Genomic DNA, 26,812 nt, shown 5'->3' with positions numbered 1-26,812 from the left:
ACTGAACGTAGTAACTTAATGAAACTTTTCTTTTCTCAAATTTCGTTTTATTTTAAAAGTTATAGGCAAATTAAAATTACAAAAACAAACAAAAAATAACCTCCTGATGACGTCCTTGGTCGCTTGAGTGACCGTGAACTGGAGGAGGGGTAGTGAGCTCAGCGAGCGCTCACGGCTGCCGTACTCCGTGTAGACGGCTCGAGAGGGTGCCACTAAAGCATCTTCTGGATAGGCTGTATGAAGCCGGCAGCCAGGCCTCAAAATCTATTCTCTCCAAGTCCTGACCCCTTTAAGGCATGGTTCACAGGGCCCCGTTTTCTTATCTTACGTCGCGTAAGGAAAGCTTACGTTTGGCTTACGTCTCTTTACGCCAGTGGTCACCGGGACATCTGCGCTTCATATCGACCAGATCAAGGCGATATAGCTGGCACGGGACATTCGAAACAGGAATGCTTCGGTGAATTAAATGTAGCGTAAAGGCTGGTTCACACATTTGCAAAGGTTGCGTTCGCATGCAACCGAAACAACCGTAACGACCAAAACACCGTAAAAACCGTGACTCATGGATGGATTCGCGAAGCTACCTCTTGCATCGCTTGCCATGCTGTGTACGGTGAACACTTGTCCCGGTGACTTTGTCGTTACGGTCGGTTCGGTTGCATGCAAACGCAACCGTTGCAAATGTGTGAACAAGCCTTAAGAAATCATCTGAAAACCCGTTGCTCTGTGAACTAAATTCAGTGGATCCTAGTGTAAGACAGCCTTGACACCCCATCCGGTAACGCTACATTCGATGGCGATATGCGTAGCTTTCATTCCGCAGTGAGCAAATACACGCGTCTTGCTTTCTCCGTTGCACGGTGGTCCGTTGACATCCTGTAAAGCCGGGGTCACGCTGCTCAAACATCAGCACAAAAGACAGTCTACAAACACTAGTCACCGCAATATCCGTAGTTCGAATGCCGCGTGCCATGTGTTCTCCTTGATCTAGTTGCCACGCGGCGTTTGAAGCACGGATCTCGCGGTGATTCGCGTTCGAATCTGTATGCAGACTGCCTTTTGCACGACGTATAAGTGGTGCGACCCCGGGCTTAAAGTCGCGGATACACTGCTAATACATATTACAAAAATCAGTCACTGTCTGAGGCAATTGTCCGCAGACATGTTCGAAGTACACATGCTTGGAACCCGCTTAATTCGGTCATCATGTCTGCTGCGAACGCTGTGTCTTCTGCGTAATGTATGTACAGTGGGACTGTCTTTGCTCTGAACGCCACCAACCGTTCATCAGCACCGTGGGAAGACAGTGTGTCATTTCATCGCTTCCCCGAAGAAAGTCAAGCCTCTGGAAGCTCGCTTACGCCAACGCATCGCCGTAGGTTCGAAACGTGGAAGATATGATCCGGGGCAAACCATTTTGAGTCCAGTGCTCGCTTGCTGATGCCCCAGAGTTGTGCTTTGAGCTGGCACATGGCACGGCATGATCTGTTTTAGACCACCATATTTGCTTGATAGCGGCGTTCCCTGTGGGTCGCTGGAGTTGCGAACAGCTAAACGTCTAACCTTACTGCTTCTTGCTGTCTTCGTTTTCGTTACCAGCTGCCCGCGATGCGAAGACCGTCATGGTTCTAAGCACGTTCAGCCACACCTCGATTGAAGACGTGCGGAGCGCGGTCCCGGATGGGCTTCTCTGGTTCCAGACGTGCATCTACGAGGATCGAGATTTTACCAAACATCTCGTGGAGCGCGCCGAACGAGCGGGCTACAAGGCGCTGTTACTCACTGTGGACATGGCCGTTCCTGGACAATGGAAAGCAAAACGCAAAACAGTTGCCGCAAGCTTAATCGATCTGCCAAAGTACGTATACGCACTGAAACGCGTACTCTGCATGCGCACTGAAAACACATTTGGACACGTCACCCTCCCGTGAAATGTCCAAATGTGTTTACCACAATTAGCGGTGCGAACACTGAACAGTCTCATTGTGGACATTGTAGCGTGTTGAAAAACTATATATACTACGAAAATTGGTGCTATTGTTACTATTTGAAAGCCTTTTTGGCTCGGTAAGTGTCCAGGACTTTCCGTGTGATAAGGTGGTTGGTTACATTATATACAGTGTAACAGTGCTAGAAATAAGTGTTTTTTTCTAGCATTGGATGTGGGAAAACAATAGTTTTAAAAGTGCGCGCCGCATCTATACTCCGTTTCACGATCACGATAACTTGGCGAACTGTGGAGGCTAGAGCCCCGCGACCCAATCAGAACGTCGGAGCGAGGCACATGACCTGACGTCACGGAAGCATCTGTGTCACCACGCCAAATGCGAGGCACGAGGCCCGGAGGAACCGGCTGTCGTCTGCCAGCCAATAGTTGTCCGCTCCGAAACCAACCATCTTCGGATGAACGTCCACTGCAGCAACATGCCCGTCCGCTAGAATAGCGAGCACTTCGGGAACAGTTCATGAGACAACCATGCGCTCAATTTAGCCGCCAGTCTGTGACGGGTGCTAATGCCAGGGCACAGTGCGATATTTTGAGCGAAAACGGCCGACTACACGGCTGCGATCGCCGGCAATCACCAACGGCCACGGGCCACGGAAATACAAGGCGAAAAAAAAAATCGAGAGGATGCGGATGTAGCGTCACTTTTTTGGGTTAAATATAATTGAGTACTTAGGTTTGCGGGTTTTGGACGCGGCACAGCAGTTTACTGGAGGTTCGGGCATTTGAACGCACGCTCCTGGCTTTGTTTTTGTGAGAAGATTAATTTCGCAAATTCACGGCTTCTGCGGTCTGAGCAGAAGGATGAATAGCGCTGGTATAATCTCGCGCGTGTTTCTCCTTCGTTTATCTTCTTAGCCAAATAAACCTCAAAGCTGCCATTTCGAACTTTTTTTTTTTCGATGCTTAAACTAATATTAGAAGAATAACCGTACCCTAGTAAAGCATATTTTAAATTTGTTGTTATCGCGTAAAATTCTCACGGCTAAAACATAATTATGGAACGATACTACCGGCCATGTTTTACAGCACATCCTCGGTAGCTTTTTTTGGGTAGAGACAGGTAACTATTATTCCCTTAAATGCTTCATTTGGGACATGCGCCCTTGCATCGGCTATTTATATCCTATTTTCCTTTCGTTTCGCAGAATGGCCAACCTCATAGGCACCTCCATGAATCACTACGCGGATCGCAGAGGCGGCGGTTATGGCGGCATGATCGACGCCTCGGTGACCTGGGATGATGTCACCTGGCTCAAGGGCATCAGCAAGTTGCCCGTTGTGGCGAAAGGCATTCTGACAGGTACACGCGCTTCTCTCCATCATCTCGAGAAGTGATTGGTGCGGCATAGCCTCCTATATACTGACAAAGCCTGGCAGCTCGCCACGTGGAGCGGCCGCCGAAATGGAAAAGGTGGAGCGGCAAACAACGGATCAGAGGGGAACCACGTGATTGGCGCCCCACTGCGGCGAGACACCGAAACACGCTTCTCCCGAGCGAACAAGTGTGTCTCAAGTCCCCGCCACTGCAAAAAGCAGTGCGCTGACGTCCAGGTTCCCCGATAAATGACTCTTTGATTGTCTGTGCTACCAGATCATCGCGCTCCAAGTCTGCGACCGGGCAGTCTATGGCTCCGTCGTCGAACTGCCAGGCTTTTTCAGTTAGAGGAGGCCATGGCTGCGGTAGGTGGGCTCTCCAAACGCTAAAGGTCGGTACGCACGCACTCGCGTCGGTCGCGTTCAAAGCGACCGAAACGACAGCAATGACCCAGTGACCGGGACCTACTGTTCTCCATACAGAACGTGGCAACCGATGCAGCGAGTAGCTTCTAGGACCATGGCACGAGTTACAGTTCTCCCGCCGACTGTCCCGGTTGTTTCTGTCGTTTCGCCCGCTGCGTGTATACAAATGTGCGAAGCAGGCTGAAAGCCGCAGTCGCGTTGCGCTAGTACGTTGCATAGAAGGGACACGGTGTCGTACAGCAGAGATGTATACTACAGAATCATCTGCGGATACGCCACAAACTGATTCGAAGCACGTTTGCTTCGAATAACGTTTGTATGCTTTGAACATTTCTGCAGACAGTTTTTTGTACGACCAATGCGACCGCCATTAAAAGGAAAAAGCACGCCTCATGCAGCGTCTCCAGACTGTTTTTTTACGCTGTGTATACATTAGCGTGTGCACAGCGTTGGCCATGCACGAAAACCGACCGCAGACATGTCCGAAGCGTACCAATGTACCGAGCAAAAATGCATTCAACAAGCTTGCGTGTATGTTTACACGTGCGCGTATGTAAAAGCACGTGGGTGCGAGCAAGGACGCGAGTTGTTTTTGAGTCTGTGGTAGAATGTGGGCGGCGCACATAGGCTGCCTGCTCGCTGACGTCAAAACGGGCGAAACGATGTTTCAGTAAACAACAATTGGTCTAGTTTTTTTTTTATTTTTGCTTTTTAAGTTTTGGCTTATTCCTCGCTATTAAAATTCCATCTTAGTGCATTGCACACGTCATAGGTCCGTGTGGTAAGCGGTACGAAACCTCGCTCGTGCGCTTACCGAGGTTTCCCACAACAGCTGCTTGTTCTGCTTTCGCTCGAATAGCCATTCCTGGGCTGGAACTAAAATAACAAAAACTTCACCTGTTGCCTTTCCTGCGCTATTCTTTTTTTTTTTTAAGCTCAATTCGAGGGTGTTATAAATACCAGCTTGCCATGGCGGTGTAACGCGTGACAGTTGCTCATTAAGCAAGAACAAACAAATGTAAACTAGGTCTACTCGTAGACCTTGGCTTGTGAAGGTCTAAAAGCTGGAACACACGTGAAAAGAACCAAGCAGAAATCATACAAATAATTAAAGATTAAAAAAAAATGTGTACATTAGTATAGTCATGGATGAAGAAAGAATAAAACAACTAAAACTGGGTCAACACAACCACATTTTTCATCATATATGACCACATTTTTCATCATATATTCATATCAAAGATGCGGTTGTGTTGTCCCAGTTTTAAATGTTTTATTCTTTCTTCCTCCATGACTTGAACCAGCACGCTCTTCTCCCAGGCATTAGTATAGGATAGAACGAAGCACCTACGCGTGGGAATTTATTCTTCACAAATATTTCATTGCCACGCGCGTCGGCGAGCAAGGGCATGCGTGGCCGAGGGGTTACCGCACATGATTCTTGTGCGGTAGCCCATGGTTCGATTCCTGGGAGCGCCGCGTCTTTTATTTTCTTTCAATCTAGATTTCTTTTAATTTCGAGAACCGTGTTGCTTGTTTTAGGCTAGGATGTTCTATGCGCCGAATCTTCTAGGCCGATTGATCCAGAAGTCCACTCGTGTACAAAAGGGGCCCCTGTGGCGAGCCGGAGTCAGTTTCGCCCCAGCGCTCGATCCTGCGGTTTCGCCGACATCAACGCCCGCGACGCTCTGCTGTTTTCTTCTGTTTCCTTTTTGTTTTGGCACAAGTTCGCCCCATTAAGCGTTTAGTTTCTTCAGTTATCATCGCCTCACCAATTGTCATTCGCGACATTTTGGTGGAGGTGCGGGGTATTCCATTCTATGGCCGTTAATCGTACCCCTCCAAAAACATCCCGGCCAAGTGACGTGCTCAGCCCCGGAAGGCTACCCTTCGCCGAAGAAGCCGAAGCCCGAAAAAGCCGTCGTACCAAAGGTCAGTCCCCTGAATTGGGTCTGCTGCCGGACAAGCCCAGGCTGAAGAAGACAACGATGGCCAATCAGTCGCAGACCCCGGCCGCTCCTGCCTTCATCTACCTGCCCGTCGCACCCCGGACTCCGACGCCTTTCCACGGGGACGTCCACGAAGACATCGAGGAATGGCTGCAACACTATGAACGTGTGGCCCGTCATAACGGGTGGACACCTGAGCAGTGCTTGCAGAACATCTACTTCTCGCTCGAATCGACTACGAGGTACTGGCTGGAGAACCACGAGGCTTCTTTAACTTCGTGAGAGGTGTGCAAGCAAGAACGAAAGAAGACGTTTATCAGCCAGCACCGACGCAAGAGGGCCAAAGACATTTTTCGAACAAAAACCCAAGGCCCGAATGAAAGCATCACCAGCTTCGTCGAGGATGTTCTTCGGCTGAGCGCCCGCGCCGATCCTCAGGCTACAGAGGAGAAGAAGCTGCGACACCTGATGAGGGGTGTGAAAAGCGAGATATTCGGCGGTCTCATTCGCAATACCCCGACAACCGTCAACGGGTTCGTCACGGAGGCGACGAATATGGAACGTGCCCTACTAGCACGGGCGCCAGACACTACGAGCGACGCCCTGGCGTAGCTACTCTGGCGACATCCGGATCCGACGTTGGTACCGACCTTCCCGGCATCCGTGACATCATCCGTGAAGTCGTGCAGAAAGAAATCCGCAGGATGCTCCCCGTTGCGGATCGCCCGTCCTCAATTTCGCTCGCCGAGGCCGTCCGAGAAGAGGTTCGCCGAGCCTTAAGCCAACCTGAAGTTCCGATCAACACGACGACGACACCAGAGGAACCGACATTGAGCTACACCGCCATGGCACGACGTCCACCGCAAGCCAACCGCCAGGCCACGGCGCCACCCCTCCGAGACCCTCCGAGACCGCAGTATCCTCGACGCCAGGAAGGATAAGTCCAGGACGTCCGTCCGGAGCGACCCTCGCCGAGGAAGACCGTCGTGTGGAGAACGGCCGATCGACGGCCGTTTTGCTACCACTACGGGGAGGCCGACCATATCTACCGCCGTTGTCCCTACCGGCAAATGGGGCTGCGTGGGTTCGACCCGAACGATCCACGCCCGAGGTACGGCGAACGTCCTCATGACATCGAGGAGTACCTCCGACGCTCGCCTCCCTTAGCTCCGTCTCTCCGCCGTGAGTACCGCTCACCATCGCCACGACGTTCAGCGTCTCCAGCTCCCCGACTTCGCCGAGACTCTTCCCTGCGTCGCCGGGAAAACTAGGTGCGGCAACGCCCGGAGGTGGCTTTGCTGAAAACGACCGAAGCAAAGAGCCTCCAAGAACGCCGGAGCGCTCCCGCTCGCCCGACGCCCCACATTGCAACGACGACCCTGCAACGGCGTCCGACAACCTAAACGTTGTTATCGGCAGCCACGACGCGACGGCACTTGTCGACACCGGAGCAGACTACTCCGTTTTGAGTGGGAGACTCTCTCGCCGCCTTCGAAAAGTGACAACGCCGTGGGATCGACCTCCAATAGGAACCGCCCGAGGGCACCTCATCACACCAGTCGAGAGATGCACTGCTCGCGTCGAGATCCACGGTGAGACGTGCCTTGTGAAGTTCGTCGTTTTGCAAGACTGTTCGAGGGGCGTTATCTTCGGAATGGACTTTCTCTGCGAGTATGGCGCCGTCATCGACCTCGGGGCCAACCAGCTAACGCTGCGAAACCCTGTTTCGCCGCCGGTGGAGACTAACACGACGTCAACCGCGATCTGAGGTATCGCCGACCATGTGAACCTACCGCCGCGGTCGAGTGTTGTCGCCACCGTCATAACCGACGCAGCCATGCACGGTGAAGCTCTTCTGGAAGGCAGCGTCCAACTGCTCCCTAAGAAAGGAATTGGCGTCGCACGAGGCGTAACAGATCTCCAAGAAGGACGTACAACTGTTCTTGTGACAAATCTCCGAGAGGAGCCGCAGCACCTAACGAAGGGCACCTAGGTGGGCCACTTCGAAAAGCTTCAGGCGCCAGCCGTGGTCACCGCAATCTCCGAAGAAACCTCGTCGTCACAGCAAAACGGCACATCGCCGCCGCCGCTCGACATCGGCCCCGAGCTCCCAGCTCCTAAGCGCCGGCAACTGGTTGATCTCCTCGCCGAATACAGTGACTGCTTTTGCCACGTAGTTGAAAGTTCGCCAAACACCAACGGCGAAACATTGCATTATTACCGACAACTACGCGCTCTCTGTCCACCAGTCGCCGTATCGAGTCTCCTTAAAGGACAGGAAGGTGATTCAAGATCAAGTGCAGGAAATGCTCGACGACGACATCATTCAGCCCTCAAGAAATTCATGGGCGTCCCCAGTCGTTCTTGTAAGGAAGAAGGACGGAACTCCGCGGTTCTGCGTGGACTATCGTCGATTGAACGCTTTGACGAAGAAGGACGTCTATCCGCTGCCCCGCATCGACGATACGTTAGACCGACTGCGCCACTCCCGGTATTTTTCGTCGAATGACCTGAAGAGTGGTTACTGGAAGATTGAAGCCGACGAACGTGACCGGAAGAAAACTGCCTTCGTCACTCCCGACGGACCGTACGAATTCAAAGTGATGCCGTTCGGACTTTGTACAGCACCAGCCACCTTCCAGCGTGTCATGGACACCGTGCTGGCAGGTCTGAGATGGCAGAGCTGCCTCGTCTATCTCGACGATGTCGTGGTATTTTCATGGGATTTCGACGAACACCTGAGACGACTTCAAGCCGTGCATGAAGCCTTAATGACCGCCGGCCTGTCACTCAAGCCAACAAAGTGTCGATTCGCCATATGGTGAACTTAAGTTCCTTGGCCACGTCGTGAACAACAAAGGTGTTCTCCCTGACCCCGAGAAGACCCGCGCCGTAGCTGCATTTGCGCCGCCGTCCGACAAGAAAGCAGTGAGAAGATTTCTCGGACTCTGTGCCTACTACAGACGATTTGTTCGGGACTTCGCCAAGCTGTCCGCACCGCTGACACACCTCACGAAGGACGCCGTCAAGTTCGAATGGACAGAAGAACAACAGCGGTCATTCGATGAGCTGAAACGAAGACTCCAGACGCCACCGATTCTTGGCCATTTCGACCAGTTCGCTGATACAGAGATCCACACGGACGCTAGTAACACCGAACTTGGGCCGGTGCTAGTTCAAAGGCAGGACGGGGCGGAGCGAGTCATCGCATACGCGAGTCGGACGCTGTGAGGAACTACTCAGTAACTGAAAAGGAGTGCCTTGCTGTCGTCTGGGCAAAAACGAGCTTTCGCCCATATTTGTATGGAAGTCCTTTTCGCGTGGTCACGGACCACCAATCGCTCTGCTGGCTCGCGAATCTGAAAGACACCTCCGGACGCCTCGCCCGGTGAAGCCTACGACTGCAAGAGTTCGACGTGACCGTTGTGTACAGCTCCGGCCGGAAGCACAATGACGCCGACTGCCTGTCAAGAGCCCCTGTCGAGGCCGGTCCTGCCTGTATCGAAGGCGACGACGATGACTGTTTCCTCGGCGCTTTGGACGCAAGCGACATGGCAGCACTCCAACGAGACGACCCTGAACTGCGAGCGCTCATCGAGCACTTAGATGGACAAGCTAGTACGGTTCCCCATGCTTTCCTAAGGATCCTGCATACTTGCTTTATGCGGCCAGGAGTACTGTACAAGGAGAACTTCGTCAACAACGACAGAGCCTGACTGTTGGTTATTCCGGCCAGCCTTCGAGACGAAATCTTCCAAGGATGCCATGACGACACAACGGCTGGACACCTTGGCTACAGCAGGACACTCGCCAGGATTCGAGAAAAGTACTACTGGCCGAGGCTACCGAAGACCGTTCACCTCTACATTAGATCACGCCACGAGTGTCAGCGACGCAAAAAACCGCCGACGAAGCCGTCAGGACTTCTGCATCCGATTGCTCCCCCGTCCAGGCCGTTCCAGCAGATCGAAATGGACTTACTTGGCGAATTGCCGCCGTCAACGTCGGGAAACCGCTGGATAATCGTCACCACAGATTATCTCACACGGCACGCCGAGACGAAAGCCCTTCCATCAGGTACGGCTGTAGAAGTCGCAAGTTTTTCATTGAGTCCATTGTCATCCGGCACGGTGCCCCCGAAGTCCTCATTACAGACCGTGGATCATCGTTCGTGGCCCAGCTGACGCAAGAGATCCTTCGTCTCAGTGGCACCGGCCATCGTGGAACCACTGCGTACCATCCGCAGATAAATGGACTAACAGAACGGCTAAACAAAACTATCGCCGACGTGATCTCCATGTATGTAGACGTAGAACACAAAACTTGGGACGAGGTGTTACCCTACGTTACGTTTGCTTAAAACACGGCGGTGCAAGAGACGACAGGGGTAACCCCGTTTCAGCTGGTGCATGGCAGAAAAGTAACGACCATGCTCGACGCAATGCTACCCCACGAACCAGCTGACGATGGGATCCCCAACGCCCAGGTGGTTGCTCAACGAGCCGAAGAAGTTCGCCAGCTCGCCCGACTCCGAATTCAAGATCAACAACGTGTCGACGCTACACGGTACAACCTTCGCCGGATCGACGTTCGCTTCAAGTTCGGAGACCGTGTGGGGGTTTGGACCCCGATACGACGACGCGGTCTAAGCGAGACACTCCTGAAGCGCTATTTCGGACCCCACAAAGTGCTTCATCGACTCGGGGATCTGAACTACGAAGTGATGCCCGACGGAACACGGACTTCGTCACGCCGCCCTTCACGACCGGAAGTCGTCCACGTCGTGCGCCTCAAGCCGTACTACGTGCGATAAGACTGTGAACTGTGATCTTGCGCAACGCTTGATAGGACTGTGTTCTGCCAGCTTCCGCATTTTCCCATTCTTTTGCTTGTCTTGCTTTGTTTTGGTGCCTTTCATGTGGCATCGAGACGACGTCTTTTTAAAGGGGTGAGTAAGGCCACGTGCGTCGGCGAGCGAGCGCGTGCGTGACCGAGTGTTATATTCTACAGCAGCTCTTATATTGTCACGAATGACAATTGATGAGGCGATAAAAACTGAAGAAACTAAACGTTTAATGGGGCGAACTTGTGCCCAAAAATAAAAAGAGAACAGATGAAAGCAGAGCGTCGCGGGCGTCGAAGTCGGCGTGATAGCAGAGTCGAACACTCGGGCGAAACTGACTCCGCTCGCCACGCGGAGCCCCTTATGTACATGCGTGAGCTTCTGGAATAATCGGCGTAGAATGTTCAACGCGTAGAACATTCGGACCTCGAACACGCCCAAAAGGATTCTCGAATCTACCAGAAAACTAAATTGCAGGAATAACAAAAAATGCGTCGCTCCCAGGAATCGAACCCTGGCTTTTCGCGTGGGAGGCAGGCATGATAACCATTAGGCCACGCGAGCGCGGCATTACTCCTCCCTTTTAAAAAGTGCATCGCCCCGATGCAACACAAGACAAAACAAAGCAAGTAAAAAGAACGGTAAACTAAACAGTCCTTTGGAGCACATAAGGTCCACAGTCCTATCGAGCGTAATACGGCTTCAGGCGCACGACGTGGACGACTTCAGGTCGTGGTGGGCGGCGTGATGATGTTCTTGTTCCGTCGGGCATCACCTCGTAGTTCAGATCTCCAAGTCGACGAAGTACCTTGTATGGTCCCAAATACCGTTTCAGGAGTTTCTCGCTGAGACCACGGCGGCGAATCGGTGTCCAGACCCATACCCGGTCTCCGGGCTGGAAGTGGATGTCCCGACGACGAAGGTTGTACCGGGTAGCGTCGACACGTTGTTGATCTCCAATTCGGAGTCGGGCGAGCTGGCGAACTTCTTCGGCTTGTTGAGCAACCACTTGGGCGTCGAGGACTTCCATCGTCAGCTCATTCGTGGGGTAGCATCGCGTCAAGCATGGTCGTTACCTTCCTGCCATGCACCAGCTGAAAGGGTGTCACCCCGGTGGTCTCTTGCACGGCCGTGTTCTAGGCAAATGTAACGTATAGCAACACCTCGTCCCATGTCTTGTGCTCCACGTCGACGTACATGGAGATCATGTCGGCGATGGTTTTGCTGAGCATCTCTGTCAGCCCGTTGGTCTGCGGGTGGTACGCCGTGGTGCGCCGATGGCTGGTGTGGCTGAGACGAAGGATTTCTTGGGTAATCTGTGCCATGAACGATGATCCTCGATCTGTAATCAGAACTTCGGGAACGCTGTGCCGGAGGACGATGGACTTGATGAAAAACTTAGCGACTTCCACAGCCGTCCCTGAGGGAAGGGCTTTCGTTTCTGCGTACCGCGTGAGATAACCTGTTGGGACGATTATCCAACGGTTTCCCAGGGTCGACGGCGGAAAAGGACCAAGTAGATTCATTCCGATCTGCTGGAACGGTGCAGTTGGGGGGGGGGGGGGGGGGGGGGGGGAGTAATGCCGCGCTCGCAACTGACCAAGGAGGTAACGCGCGCGTGGCCTAACTGTTATCGTGCCTGCCTCCCACACGAAAAGCCAGGGTTCGATTCCTGGGAGCGACACATCTTTTGTTATTCCTGCAATTTAGTTCTCTGGTAGATTCGAGAATCCTGGTGGCGTGTTCGAGGTCCGAATGTTCGACGCGTAGAACATTCGGACCTCGAACACGCAAGTGTTATATTCTACAGCAGCTCTTATATGACGAGCAGAACAAACCTTTGTCGTCGCGTTATGGCTGGGGTCTAGGCATTTCTCATTTGTTGGTCAGACAGCTTTTCAACAGAAATACTTTTCTACGAGACCAGAAAGATCCACTTTTACGCACGGTTATTCAAGTGAAGCTACGCAGCGCCCTACCTGAGTGTATCGTTACGTCAAGCGCCGAAGTACGTACTTGAGTACGCGGGTATTTGAAAGAAGTCATTGAAGCCTACCGCTTTCTAGCCACGCGGTTTTCGCACGAGTACTTGTCTGGTGTTTTGCGTAAAAGGTTGTCTCATGACTTGATCGATTTAAGTTTTCAAATTCCGTTGTACCGTACGTTGTACTGCGAAGGCCCAGGACAGGATGTCGTGAAGCGAGTCAAAAGAATGGTGGTGCCCGCTTGCGCGAAAACGTTTTTCTTTAAACTGCATACTCAAACACTGCCCTTTAAAGCTTGGCTAGCTGAAAAGGGCTTGCCCATAACATGGTCGGATAATTGTTCATTGTGCAAAAAGCAAGAAACAATCGAACGCGTCTTCCGGGACTGCTGGGATGTGGTGTTTCTTTGGGACGTCTTGCAAAAAACCCTCAAAAAGACCTTTTTTTAACGCCACACGGGATGCGTTTTTTACCTGTGGAAGGGAACAGCACTATGCCCCTAGACATGATCATGCTGATGGGCCTTCACAGTTTATGGAAGTGCCGTATGGCCGTGCGCCACGCAGACATTGATGTACGTCCTGCGCACAAGTATTTTGTTGAGCATATGTGTTTCCTGAAAGAATTGTACAGGGCCCAGCCGCCCCAACCCGAGTGGTGGCCACTTCTTGAGACACTCGCTTCCCTCAAAGACTTTTAGTATTTGTAATGTCAGTGAGTCTGCTGACGTGTTTTAGCCATTAACAATTGTGTCGATGTACAATGCCCGGCAATAAAGAAAAAAAAAAGAAGCGTGCGTGACCGAGTGGTTACCGCACTTGACTCTCGTGCGGTAGCCCAGTGTTCGATTCCTGGGAGCGCCGCGTCTTTTATTTTCTTTCAATTTAGATTTCTGTTAGTTTCGAGAATCGTGTTGCTTGTTCTAGGTTAGAGTGGGGTTCTACGCGCCAAATATCCTAGGCCGATTGTTCTAGAAGTCCACGCGTGTACAAAAGGGGCAACGCGTGGCGGTCCGGAGTCAGTCTCGCCCCAGCGCTCGATGCTGCAGTTTCGCCCACATCGACGCCCGCGACGCTCTGCTGTTTTCTTCTGTTTCCTTTTTGTTTCAGGCACAAGTTCGCCCCATTAAACGTTTAGTTTCCTCAGTTATCATCGCCTCATCAATTGTCATTCGCGACAATATTAGCATTTAACGAAGTATGTTTGCCATTTACGTTCAAAAATATCATTTCTTTTTTTCTTTCTCTCTCCCTCTTTCCTTTATAATAGCACGTAATAATTATCGCATGTTCCAAATTTTGCATGACTTTTGGTTGATTTCTTGCCCTTCTGTTCCAGCCTCTAATGTGGGAATTCCGCCGATTTACGATGGTTTCCATCTGGGCTGAGAAAAGAGATTTTCCAAATTTCACTGTACCTCTGTTTTCGTCTGCCTCATCCGCGCGTGGCTGTACAAAGTAACCCCCCCCCCCCCCCCCCCCCCCCCCCTGCGCGTGACGTTTATGTTCCGTAAGGAAGTAGAGACCTGTATGCGCTTCAGCCTCGAGTTACTCTAAAGCCGTGCTCATCCCGCTTATACACCATATGCATAACAATGGTTGCCTGCAGACACTTTCCGAGGCGAATTTCTTCCTCGTAGGACGGTTCTTGAATGAGGACAAGGTAAACATACTGGCGCCGTGTATCGGGCGGTCTTTGAACGCTCCGCGTACATTTTACGCATCATTCTTTCAATCCTCCAAGATGGCGCGTGTACGTGTGGTCTCGCAAATGAATCTGCAGTCGGCAACAGGTGGTTAAAGGGGCATTGCAACGTTCTTTATTCTTTATTCTTTATTCAATGATTACCCCGCAGTGCCCGAGGGCGTTACAGCAGGGGGGGTTACAAGGATGAAAAGAACACGTCTTCATTGAAACAGCACACTTGCTCTTCAGACAGCCGATTCCACTGTGCAATTGTTCGTACAAAAAAGGAGTTTGCAAACATGCATGTCCTAGCGCGGTACTCTCTAATTTTAAGACTATGATCATTACGACTAGAAACATAATAGGGTTCTTTTAAGTAAGTCTCGCTATTTATTCCCGTTTTATTTTTAACTATTGAGTATAAAAATTTTAGTCGCAGTTTTTCCCGACGTACGGAAAGTGGTTCCCAGTTTAACATTTTTTTCATTTCTGTACAACTTTCTTTCCTCCCGTATCGTCCAAGAACAAACCTAGCCGCCCTGTTTTGTATTTTCTCCAGCTTATCTATCAACGTTTTTTGGGCTGGATCCCAGACAGCACATGCATACTCTAAAATGGGTCTAACACATGTTAAATAAGCAGTTGTCTTTAAGTTAGGTTGTGAGCATTTTAAGTTACGTTGGATAAAATTCATTGCCCTGCCAGCTTTTAAGACTACTTCCTCTATGTGGGCATTCCATGAACAGTCAGATGACAATATGACACCCAAGTATTTGTAAGTAAGTTCCTTGGTTATAGGGTTATTATTTATAAAATACTGAGATTCAATTTGTTTCCTTTTCTTTGTAAAACAAAGGTTAACACACTTTTTGTGATTTAAATTCATTTTCCACGTAGAGCACCAACTTTGAATACGATCAAGGTCTGCTTGCAACTGGGCGACATCATCTGAACTCTTAATCTTTCTATACACTACACAATCATCAGCAAAAAGTCGAATACAAGAGGAAATTCCAACAGAAATATCATTAATATAAATTAAAAACAAAAGTGGACCCAGGACAGAGCCCTGTGGAACTCCTGATGTTACATCAACGTAATCAGATTTCTTACCATTCAGTACTACACATTGACGACGCTGGAACAAGTAATTTTCTATCCATCTAAGCACAGCCGAGTCTAGATTTAACATTCTTAGTTTGTTGAGAAGAAGTGAGTGTGAGACCGTGTCAAACGCTTTTCTAAAATCCAAGAATATACAATCTATTTGCCCTCCCTCATCGACATCAGATGCAAGGTCATGATAAAATTCAACAAGTTGCGTAGTACATGAAAACCCCTTACGAAAACCATGTTGTTCATTAATCAGCAAGTTGTTTCTTATCATATGACCGATTACCTCTGAAAATAAAATATGTTCGATGACTTTGCATGAGACGGAAGTTAATGAAATGGGCCTATAATTTACGACGTCTTTTTTTGGCCCCCCCTTATGGATAGGGACGACATGAGCGACCTTCCAGTCATCTGGCAAAAGTCCTGTGTCCAGTGACTTGGAAAAAATTAAATAAAGGTAAACCGAAATTGGGTAAGCACATCGCTTTAGTACACGCGGAGAAATGCCATCCGGTCCAGTTGCTTTTGTTTCATCTATGTTCTTTAACGCCTTCTCAATACCACTCATGCCAAGCTCAACTGGCTGCATTAATTCCACCGTACTAACAGTGGATGGATTAACATAGTTGTGTTTGGGCAAAAAGACAGACTGAAAGTAATTATTGAAGCACGTTGCTTTTTCTGTATCATCCGAAACTGTCTGTTGATTATATGTAATTTCGCTTATTCCTACTGCATCCGATCCACATCCCTTTAAATACTTCCAGAAAAGCTTGGGGTTGGTTTTTAATCTGTCATTGAGTGTATTAAGATATTGTTCCTTAGCACCCTTTATGCTCCTTTTATATTCACGCGTAAGCTCAGCCAGTTTTTCAAGGTGATTACTACTTTTGGTCTTCTTATATCTATCAAATGCTCTCCTTCGCTTTTTAATTATCCTAAGAGTACTTGAAGTTACCCATGGTTTTCTTCGTTTTTTTAGCTTTCTAGAATCTATGCAGGGAACATATTTATCCGTTAATTGAAGCAACATTTTCTTGAAAACATCCCATAAATTATGGACATCATATTCCTCAGAAAGACACTCAAATACGGGAAGGCGGTCAAGAAGCTCTTCAGAAAACCCAGAGTAATTGCCCTTCTCAAAGAAAAAGACTTTCCTCGATTCGCATGAATTTACTCGTTTGATTTCAGTTTGGATATTTGCCACAACAGCGTGATGGTCACTGATACCAGGGATAATATTAACGGTGTTAATAAGATAGGGAGAGCTACAAAACAAGAGGTCTAAAATGTGATTATTCCTTGTTGGCTCACTCACATACTGCTGAAGCCCAAACGTATCCACAATGTTTTTCATTTCAAGATTATTTCGGCTACCAATCGTGCATACACAAGTGCCATCCCTCCACTCTAAGTCAGGCAAATTAAAGTCTCCCGCAAGGAGAATAATTTGGTTTGAGGCCTCAGAAACAATGTCGTATAGCGATCGGATTATACTAAGATCCGAATTCGGTGGTCGGTAATACGATCCAAGAACATAGGAAGAGCTACCAGGTAACGTGACTGTACACCAGATTGATTCAATAGCGTCATGACCAAGTTCGAGTGGGGATGATCTCAGCGATGAATGAACCAACAAGAAAACGCCCCCGCCGAGGCGTGACCTATCTTTTCGATAAGAAACAAACCCTTTCGGAAAGACTTCGCTATCACTTATGGAAGCGTCTAGCCATGATTCGGTTCCGAACACGATATCAGCCTTTACCGAGTCGATCAAGCCTGCCAATTCGTCAACTTTATTTACGATGCTTCTACAGTTTATTACAACAGCAACTAGGTCACGATGAACGCGCTTTTCTTTTTTTCCTTTTTTCGTGGGGCGTCAGTCTTTTTTGACAGGAACAACTTGTTCTATTTCCGTATCCCATGTAAACACTTTATCATTTACGATGAGCTTATCAAAGTTTAGCTTTACACGGTTGCCACTATCCGCTTTTTTTGTTTTAGCATATTCCCAAAGTTTCTTTCGAATTTCACGGGTTTTCGGCGAGTAATCTTGGTCTACACTGTAGTTTGATCCCTTGAACTTTTTGGCGTTAGACAGAATATCCTGTTTTTCCTTGTAGGAGGCAAAATTAACGATGATTGGTCGTTTAAAGTTCTCATTATAGCGACCTACACGGTGCGCCCTTTGCACCGTTTTTAGGTCCACACCGAGCTTGTCTTTACAGATACTTTTAATGAGATTTTCAGATTCATTCCATGTTTCTTTGTTATTCGTGTCATCGACACCATAGAAAACAAGGTTTTGCCTACGACTTCTGTTTTCTAGATCAACATTCCTGTTTTCCAATTCGTTAATTTGTCTTGCCAAAAGCTCAATTAGCTTTGCTTGTTCTGTTACTAATTGATTAACGACCCCGATTTTCCCCTCCGTACCAACAAGCTTCTTATTTATTTCCTCGATCATGTTTTCATGCTTCTTAAACCTACTGTCGATAGCGTCCAGCTTACTCATAATGGAAGCCTGACCGCTCTGCAAACTTTTAAGAAGGTCAATTTCTACTGCGTCAAGGGGGCCAGGGTTAAGTTCTACATCCCCGGAAAGTAGCAACAAGAGAAACAGGTAAAGTACTCGATGTGCAAAGAGGCGAAAATATTTGCGAGATATACGCAGTCTCAATCGTCTGCCACAGAAGGTATCAGCACTTGACGTGGGAGGAGCCGGCAACGCAAACAGGGACTTTCGAACACAGATAGGACTGTAAGGACTAACCTGCGTGAACAACAGTAGTGTTAGCTGCATGTCGCCAAGCGTGCCGGCTCCAAATCCCACGCAGTCAAAGTGCCGTGCGCTTATGTAGCCATCGACGAAGACACGTGGTGTCCCTTGCTCGAAGAAGATTGGCAAATCCAGTACGACGATCGACTTATCGAAGGAGCCGTCGCAGTCGGTGATGACTGGCAGATCCTCTTCGGCGATGCCCGGCGGCACGTGCAGTCCGGTGATAACCGTCGTAGAAGGTTCGGGTACGTACGGAAAAGCATCCCCTTTAGTGACCGCGCCGAGCGGAGCAGTTGCTCTGAGGGACGTAAGAACCTGCGTGAACAACAGTAGTGTTAGCTGCATGTCGCCAAGCGTGCCGGCTCCAAATCCCACGCAGTCAAAGTGCCGTGCGCTTATGTAGCCATCGACGAAGACACGTGGTGTCCCTTGCTCGAAGAAGATTGGCAAATCCAGTACGACGATCGACTTATCGAAGGAGCCGTCGCAGTCGGTGATGACTGGCAGATCCTCTTCGGCGATGCCCGGCGGCACGTGCAGTCCGGTGATAACCGTCGTAGAAGGTTCGGGTACGTACGGAAAAGCATCCCCTTTAGTGACCGCGCCGAGCGGAGCAGTTGCTCTGAGGGACGTAAGAACCTGCGTGAACAACAGTAGTGTTAGCTGCATGTCGCCAAGCGTGCCGGCTCCAAATCTTTCGTACTTTGCGCGAATACCGCTTAGAACAAATCCCTGACGTTGTAAATGACCCATGGAACACGCGTTCGTTTTTCACCACACGCGACAGAAGTCGCGGAAGAAAAAAAAATTCACGCAAAACGAGCAGCGTTCATCCCCGTCGACTCGCACCACGGTGACTCGCACCTAGAACAAGCGGCCACGTGATCTTATATGCCGCCAAATTGTTGATCATATAACCACGCGCTGGGGTTGGCAAAGCACGGGACACGCGCTAAATTCCACCAGTTATGGCTCAGCTCATTGAAGCGATTGGACCAGGGTCACTAATAGACCGATCTCACAGCCACTTTTACTACGCCACCGCTGCCGCAATGCATCGAGGGAGCTTCAGTCTTTCTGCACGTGCGACAATTTCGCTGGAGCTGTGCGCGTGTGGAGGATGAGGCGGCACGAGCCGTCCTGTGTGCTGCTGCCTGCCTCCTGCGAACTAAAGTTATGGCGGCGTCACGCATGCGCCAAACGCTTGGTGAGATCTTTCTATTGAATGCTTGTCGAGCTATTGAATATCACGAGCTCAAATTGAATGCTTACGCAATGCTCAGGTCCAATCTACAAGCCGGATTCAAATATCGTCATGGGGGGGGGGGGGGGGGGGGGGACTGCTACTTTACAGTTACGACATCAAGTTTAGCGGAGAGATTAAAAGAAAACGTTCGCTTGTGTCCTTGAAATTACATCGCAACGAAGGGGTTTCTTGGTCACTGCCAGTGAGCTCGAGCGAAGTGGAAAACATTCCAGGCGAATATCGTTGCACGACCCCTCTAAGAACCCGGTAGACGCCCCGTCCCGAGAGCGAGCCTTCTGCATTTGATCATTGGCTTTGAGCGCAAAACGGCAATGCGAGTTTTCTGCGCTCATTGCCCTTCACCGTGCTTCGTCGCAAGCACAGCCAAAGCACTGTGAAAGGCAATAAGCGCCTGATGCAGGTGGAACTTCTAAATCAAAAGGGTTTCAGGGCTACCCGATAGATGGCGCCAGTGTGCCAATGTGTACACTCGTTGCCAAGCCGCCACATGTGGTCGTATAGTGCGGTCGATCACAGTCAAACGCAAATGTGTGATCCAGCCTTAACTGTTAGCATTAAACGTTAGGTTCAATGTTCCAAACCCTACAGCCGAAGACGCGGAGGAAGCGATCAAGCATGGGCTCTCGGCCATCTTAGTTTCCAACCACGGCGGTCGACAACTGGACGGTCTCCCATCAACTGTATGTCCCACTGCTGCTGCTTGGTTTACTTTTTTCTCGCTAATGCAGGCATCGCCATACCGTTGTGGCATTTTTCTCCGTATTTCGTGAAGTTTCACGACCTCCGACCACAAAAATCTGATGATAGCCCGTGGTGCGAACAGATAAGTGCTCCGCCATTGTGTAGATGCTTCTTTTTCCCTTAACTCCTGGGCAATGTCTTGTTCCTTTTTTTACAGCGGAGCTGTTAGGGGCTAGGTTCCCCAGGATCGTGTCCGGTATGTCGACACAAACCTACCTGGACAGCTACCGCCATCTATAAGCGACGGCGGCAAGCACACAACCAGTATGGTTTCCGCCGTCGCTCGTAGATGGCGGCAACCTTTCCAGCTATCGAAGCTCCGCTGGCCTTCCTTCTTCACGAGAGTGGAAAGGCTGAACGTTTTCTAAGAATGCATCTTCCCTGAGCAGTAGTTTGAAATGCCTATGGCGTTTGTTAATTGTTAATACTGTTAATATGTTGTTACTTTTTTTAGACACCCTCCAACGATGTATGTTTTGCATTCGTACTAGGGGTTTTCTTTCGGTGTTTGTGTCGCATTAAGACGCATAATTAGTAATTACACGTTTATTTTAAACGCGCCCCTCCTGCTTGGGTCAAATGTCTGGACCGCACTACTAAGAAATAAATATTCAATAAATAAAATTTGGAGGGACGATGTGAAGTCCTATTATTATCTCAATGCTGGTTGTGTGTTCGCGTCTAATCATTTTTGTGACTGTCGTTCGTTGGACACGACCTATTAGATAGGAGAGATTGGTCCCTTCGCGTTATCGCGGGAAAATAGATATCCGAGCATTTTCATGGCGCGTGTACTTGTTGACATATTCGCCTCAATCGTATTCCACGTCAATACGCCCATCCGGGGGCAATTATTAAACGAAGCGATCGGTATGTACTACCTTAACTTAAAAACGTTTCTTCGTATGAGCAGGCGCTGTATGAGAGCACGTCAGCTATTTCCTCGTCACGCAGTGGCTAAAGCTCGAAGTACGATTGGGTTCGGCAAGGAGAGTGGCGTTACCTCTACACCCTCCTCTGACACTCAGTCGCGGAGGAGGCCGGAGAGGTAGCGAAACTCTCCTTCCTTATACAAAACTCGAGCTTCGAGCTTTCGTCGCTTGGTGTCGTCCTTATATAAAAAAAAGTTCCCTTCGGAAGTCAGATTTTCATGAAAAATGGGGAGTTTTCGAGGATCGTTTCCGCTGTCTCGCAACGCCCTCCGCAACCCGTTACGAGATCGGGAACTCCTCGATCGAAACTAGCGGCGCGCAAGCGCAGTAGCCATGTCTTTGCTGCGGAAAGCGTAACGAAGGAAGAAAAACGGTGTACGAAAAAACTCCCGGAGCTTTAGTAGACCGTTCCTATACCTCCGATAACGATACCCGATGACGACACCATGCATGTGCAAAGGCGTCGGCCGAGTATCGGGTATGGTTATCGTGACCATCGGAGCGATCTACTAAAGTTCCCCTATATGTTATATCTGGTTGAGGGCGTTCTTGCGGGTTCGGAGGGGGGAAAGGACTGCCCTCTGTGCCCCGTTTGGTCGTAGATCGAGGCCCTCCCCGAGGTCGTGAGAGCGGTTCGGGGTCGCGTCGAGGTCTACCTGGACGGAGGCGTGCGCCGAGGCACCGACGTCGTCAAGGCGCTGGCCCTGGGAGCCAGGGCGGTCTTCGTCGGAAGACCCGCCATCTGGGGACTGGCGTACAACGTAAGCCGAGAGCACGCGCGCGCCATGCAACCACCCATTTACATGGGTGACTCCTTTACCCGAATGATTGGGTACTTTCAGTTCGAAGTTTCTTTTGTTTAGCCTAGCTTCTTTCACGTGACCTTGACGTTTTGTTGACAAAATAAAAAAAAAAGTTTGAAAACTTTTTTTTTACTTGGTGTTTAAATGTACTAGTTACTCTGTGTTGAATGTTTTTTTTTACCAAGTTACTTTTATTATTTTAGTTGAAAGTCAGCAGAAATCGTCTGTGTTCCACGTTAAAAGTGTTCAGTTATCTCTTTCTGTTGCCATAGTAGGTTAAATTTTGAAAGTTCGCAGACATTGTAATAAATATATTCTAACACTTTTTTTTTAAATTGTTCCCGTGGTCAGTATAATAAAGTCGGGCTCTCACTGCTCATACATTATACGAAAGACAGTGTGCAAACACGAGTCACAGCAATATCCATGATTCGAATGCCGCGTGCCACGTTTTCTCCTTGACTCATTGCCATGCGGCATTCGAAGCACTGATCTCACGGTGACTCGCATTCGAATCTTCATGCAGACAGTCTTTTGACCCCGGCTTTAAGGGACATTCTCTCCACCTTATGTAGACCTTCTCTTTCGGTCTCTACAGTCAGCGAACGTCAGCAGGAATTCACTTTAGTTGTTTTAAAAATACCAAGCTAGTCAGCAAAAAAAAAAAATAAAAAAGCAACAACGATTAATATACACTTAGACTGTGCAGCGTAATAAAAGCAGAGAATAGCGTGACCCAGGCCAATGTTTGGTTCCCCATGTGCATATACCGAAACTCCTCGAAGTCCTTCTACGTAGAGTAGGTTTATTGACTGCCCACGTGCCACAACATGGTGTGTTTTAGCAGGTGTGCCACGTTGTCGGAAACGTTCCTCAATAGCGCTGTACCGGCGAAGCCACAGCCCAAAGGCAGGTTGGTGTCTCGCTGTATAAACACTAAAAATCAAACTCACGCTGGCTCGTACATCCCACAATCATGCATGGTGTCTACTGCGGACTTGATGGAATAATTATCTCCGCATCAATCCAAGCATGTTTGCTTCACACCTATGTATGCTATGGACAAGTCTGTCTATGGACAAGTCTGTAGATGACCAACGTCACAGGGCCGTTGTACCAGAAACAAATTCTCCTCAGACGGTGTCTGCAAACTGTCTTTTGTATGATGTTTAGCGACGTTTAGTGCTGCGAAGAGGGAACAGTGCAAAGGCCTCGTATCTATACACCTTTGCAAGTGGGATCCCGGCTTGACCACGAACCGCGCGCCGAGGTGAGGAATTACCGACCAGGATGTTCGCTGCTTGTCGTTCAATGTTGGCAAGCGTCTCTTGCTGAAGCGTACAACACTGAGCGCAGAAAAAGAACACAAAAAAATATTTCCAAAAACCGTGTTGTCTTTGACCGCGAAAGAACGCATACAATTATATGAAATACCTAAACCGGTAACAAAAGAAAGAAGATGACAAAAATATCTAAAGTATCAAAGCGCTCATCAGACAGCACCGGAAGCCATTAACGATGGCTGCGTTCGCGGCAGGTCTGGCTTCCACCACGTGCTGGAACAGAGGCTGCGATTGTTATAAAGTGATATTCAACCCCTAAACTTGCATCTCCTATACAATATTAGATGATACGATTCTGGGTGGATACCTCCTCCTGCGTTCCGAAACAGTGAGTGCGCCGCTCGCTAACGCTGGCCGTCGGCGATGCATCAGACGCCGCCATCTTGTCCTCGCGCACCCCACCCCAGTACACCCCAACGTGGCGGAAACGTTACGCGGCTCCAGCATCGCTCAAACTAGCAGCATACGGGAGCCTTTCCTGCCGACGCGTGATTCTTTCTCACGAACGTATGGTGGGGCCTGTGCAATACGCGTTCGTTTTCTACCGCACCACAGGGTCAAGCCGGCGTGAGCAAGATGCTCGAGATTCTGAGGGAAGAGCTGGACCGGGCACTCGCACTGATGGGTGAGCGTGTACCTGGTATCTCACAGAGCGCACAGGCAGAAGCGCGGCGGAAGACGGGAGGGGTGTCTGAACGAGGTCAGAAAGAAGGCCGACATTCCACTCGGGCTTCGCGTATCTCCCGGCAGGGGCACTGTCGGGTGGGGCCACGCAGAGCCGTATATTAAGAGAGTTTGGCCAGTGGGTGTGCGACGAAGGCGCCGGAGAGGAGAAAAGGAAATAAAAGGGAGGAGAGCGCCGAAAGAGGGTGGTTATCATTTGAGCCCGTTCTCGTTTCGACCTTCTCACTTGGCCCTTCTCAAAACAACCATTCTCAAAAAGATCTTCTCTCTTGGACCTGTCGCATTTGGTCCTTTTCCGTTTCGTCTTTCGCATTCCAACCCGCCCTTTTCGAAACAGCCATTCTCAAAAATATCTCGCCTTGACCCGTCGCACTTGACTCTTTCTATACCAAAATCGGTTTTTAAGGGTAATATTAATACATTGATATAATTTGTTTGTGTGTGTGTGTGCCAAACTACAGGCACACTTTCTCTGCTAAGGATTTTAGCAGTGCGTCGACGTCGTCGTGACAAACTATTAGCTGACAATAAAACAGACCAACTATTTATCACAGCCAAATCATGTTCCGAAATGTCACTTTGTTTGCGGTATCTTGACTTGGGACAATGCCACCGCTTCTATAATGCAGTGGTTCTCAAAAGGGGGTCTGCGAAGACATCCTAGGTGACCGCGAAGCCCTGTCTCATCAGTCAGGCAAGGCGATATTGTTGAGAAGAAACGCTCTAATTTTCGGGAGAGTACTCTCGTGTATATGTCAATGAGATAAGTCTACTTTACACTAGCAATTAGTTATATCCATTTATTAAATCATTATCATGATAACATGTACATTTTTATTCTCCTCACCCCGAACGGGGTCCTTCATCATCTCTGTCTTTCTATAAGGCGTCCGCGAGACATCAATGGTTGAGAACCACTGCTAAAATGTATGCTATTTCTGTTGAAACAAAGTTTCCAAATTAAATCTTCATCGCTTTTTTTCTCTCGTTTGCTTAGAGGAAGGGAAGCAGGCGTCAATGTACGATTCCCAGTGCGTACCTCTTCACATAACACATATCTAATGTTATGTTGGGGGCCCAAGCAATAACATATATCTGATGGTATTTTGGGGGCCCAAGCAAGGTAAGGCTTATCAACAAAGCCGCGAAGGCATAACGACGTTAGAACCATGCCGAACTATAGTGCCATTCGGTCGTAGCGCGAACGGGCGAAATGAGAATGGGTCCAGTTGCGAAAAACACGATTCGGATCTTATGAGAAGGTTCAAACGAGAAGGACCAAATGAGAATGGGTCGAAATGTGCAAGGTTCAAATGCGAATGGGACATTTTGAGATACACCCCCGAAAGATCGAGAGAGAAAGAAGGGAGAGGAGAGGAGACGACCGCCATTTTTTAGCAACGCTGTCGGAGACTGGTCGGAGAAGAGCACTGCTAAGGCTACGCCTCGTCTGCTACGGGCCGACTTCTTTTTCGCCTGAATAAAAGTTTGTGGCCATACGCCGAAAAATCTTCATTTATTAGCTTTTTAACCCACCGAGGAATAACAGAATGTCATTTTCTTGCCAGAGCCAGCGATATAAAAGGCAATAATCGAGATTTAGATGCCGATCCTACGCATTCCGCCGGGAGAATGATCGAAGATGGCGGCCCTCCCCACTCTGGTGGGAGCAGCCGGGAGTTCACGCGCATGCGCTCATGTCTCTCGCTCTACGCCGCGTGCTGATTGGCTCACTTGGGAGAAGAGCGTTGCGGCGGCGAGATCATGGACTGACCAAACTCTCCCCATACACGGCTCTGGGACCACGTGGAGTTCCTGTATAGGCTCCCTACGGGAGCTACCGCCACGCGGCGCGGCCGCGCGCCGCGTGGCCTTGACAAGGGGCGGGCGAATAAGGACAATTTCTCGACTCTTGTCATGTTGCGAAATCTCACAGCGTTTGTCAGAAATGCGAGCCAACCTTCGACACACTTGCCATGTGGCAAATGGGCTGCGCCATTGCAGTCACCTCTCTCGTATTACACCGGGGGCGGAAGTATATACCGGTAATATTAATAACGTAAATGTGCTGAAATACGTAAAAGTCAGGCATAAAAATTGACCAGGAAGTAGGATTCGATTTTTTTTAATTAAAATTCAGGGCAGCGTTTTGTGTTTATTCCTGTCCCTCTGTTTCACTTTTACGACCGACACCACAAGCGTGCATTGCGCCTAATGTGGCATACCAAGGCGCTGACGCTCTGCGATCTACAAAGCATTCAACGCCGCCTTTCACGTCTACGTCACCAAAGACAACGGATATGCATTGCTATTGAAATAAATAAATTGAAAGAGTTTTTCGCCTAGTTCCAGTTACTAAATCACTTGCTATAGTTTTCTTTTAGAGCGCAGCTCTTAGGCGCCCGTATCCGGCTCCCGCGTCCCATAATGCAACGCGCGGTTACGCCGTCGGCGTAACCGCGCGTTGCATTATGGGACGCGTTACTGGTGACGTCACTGATGACGTCATCAGTGACGAGGACGAGGACAATGACGATGACAATGCCGATGACGTCACCAGTGACGATGACAATGCTGATGACGTCATCGTCACGTGACCTGGCAGGGGTCACGTGACCCTCGTGAGGCGATGGCGACGCCGCTCGGAGGGAGGAGTAGCCGACAGGATGAGGAGGTGAGGAGGGAGGAGGGGTATACCTTCCCCTCAGAACCGTTCCCTCCTCCTCAAAAGCTGCGCTCTGATTGGCGTTACAGGGAGTTGTAAATGGCTTTCATTTCTTTTTTTCAATTTAGCGAAGTCTTGTATTATAGGAACTTTTTTTTTATAGATGAACATGGGTCGCCTAAAGGCGTTTGAGGTTTGTTCCGGGTATCAATAAAGAATGCTTCATAGCCACAACTTTCAGAATAGTGGGGCTGCAATCACA

General features: G+C 49.4%; 1 protein-coding gene across 1 annotated transcript in view; it reads left to right on the top strand.

The window, feature by feature from the left end:
• The window catches only part of LOC8025964 (hydroxyacid oxidase 1-like), a 46,523-nt gene that overhangs the window by 15,495 nt on the left and 4,216 nt on the right, over positions 1-26,812 (top strand). Inside the window, exons 3-7 of the mRNA XM_040208999.1 lie at positions 1,600-1,858; positions 3,154-3,308; positions 19,971-20,062; positions 21,658-21,816; positions 23,757-23,890. Coding sequence (XP_040064933.1) covers positions 1,600-1,858; positions 3,154-3,308; positions 19,971-20,062; positions 21,658-21,816; positions 23,757-23,890 — 799 coding nt within the window. The remainder of the gene's footprint in view (positions 1-1,599; positions 1,859-3,153; positions 3,309-19,970; positions 20,063-21,657; positions 21,817-23,756; positions 23,891-26,812) is intronic.

Source organism: Ixodes scapularis, unplaced genomic scaffold (assembly GCF_016920785.2).
Source record: "Ixodes scapularis isolate PalLabHiFi unplaced genomic scaffold, ASM1692078v2 PGA_scaffold1__304_contigs__length_218370807, whole genome shotgun sequence".
In the NCBI taxonomy this organism is placed as follows: domain Eukaryota; kingdom Metazoa; phylum Arthropoda; class Arachnida; order Ixodida; family Ixodidae; genus Ixodes; species Ixodes scapularis.
Note: the sequence above shows the minus strand (reverse complement) of the source record. Positions and strands in the feature narration are given on the sequence as shown.